General features: G+C 70.0%; 1 protein-coding gene across 1 annotated transcript; it reads left to right on the forward strand.

Annotated features, from left to right (window-relative positions):
• PPDPF (pancreatic progenitor cell differentiation and proliferation factor) lies at positions 1–779 on the forward strand. The gene is made up of 3 exons (XM_011992396.1): positions 1–195; positions 346–423; positions 506–779. Exons 1-3 carry the CDS (start codon positions 108–110, stop codon positions 715–717), a joined length of 378 nt encoding a protein of 125 aa, XP_011847786.1. The 5' UTR covers positions 1–107; the 3' UTR covers positions 718–779.

A 779-nucleotide genomic window follows, 5' to 3' on the forward strand; every position in this document is an offset into this window, starting at 1 on the left:
GAGCTGGGGAGCCCCGCCTCGGTAAAGAACCCAGCGTGGCGGCTCCACCCGCTGGGGAGCGCCCTTCCTGAGGGAATCCCGCTGATCCGAGGGGCTCCCCGACCCCCATGCGCAGGTCCCACCAGCCAGCAAGCCAGAGCATGGCGGCCATCCCCTCCAGCGGCTCGCTCGTGGCCACCCACGACTACTACCGGCGTGAGTAGCCTCTGCCCCCCACCCACGTAGATGCTCCGTTAGCGCCAGTGCCGCCCCCGTGCAGCCTGCGGAACCAGCGCTCGGCCTGAAGGCCGGTGGGCTGGGGGGGGCTCTGTGCCCCGCGTTGCTGACGGGACCTCTCCTCTCCAGGCCGCCTGGGTTCCACTTCCAGCAACAGCTCCTGCGGCAGTACCGAGTGCCCCGGGGAAGCCATTCCCCACCCCCCAGGTGAGTGCAGGACCGCTCCTCTCTCCCTCCGCCCCTGCCCCCAGGAGCTGGCAGCATCAAGACCCCACTTTGCTTCTCTCAGGTCTCCCCAAGGCTGACCCGGGTCACTGGTGGGCCAGCTTCTTTTTCGGGAAGTCCACCCTCCCGTTCATGGCCACGGTGTTGGAGTCCGCAGAGCACCCGGAACCCCCCCAGGCCTCCAGCAGCATGACCACCGGTGGCCTGGCTCGGGACGCCCCGAGGAAGCAGCCCGGCGGTCAGTCCAGCACAGCCAGCGCTGGACCCCCGTCCTGACCTGAGCGGTTACCACCAGCCCGAGGCCTGCGGAGGCGCCAGTCCACCAGAGCCCCTCCCCG

This window comes from Mandrillus leucophaeus, unplaced genomic scaffold (genome assembly GCF_000951045.1).
Source record: "Mandrillus leucophaeus isolate KB7577 unplaced genomic scaffold, Mleu.le_1.0 Scaffold41, whole genome shotgun sequence".
NCBI classification, from domain to species: Eukaryota; Metazoa; Chordata; class Mammalia; order Primates; family Cercopithecidae; genus Mandrillus; species Mandrillus leucophaeus.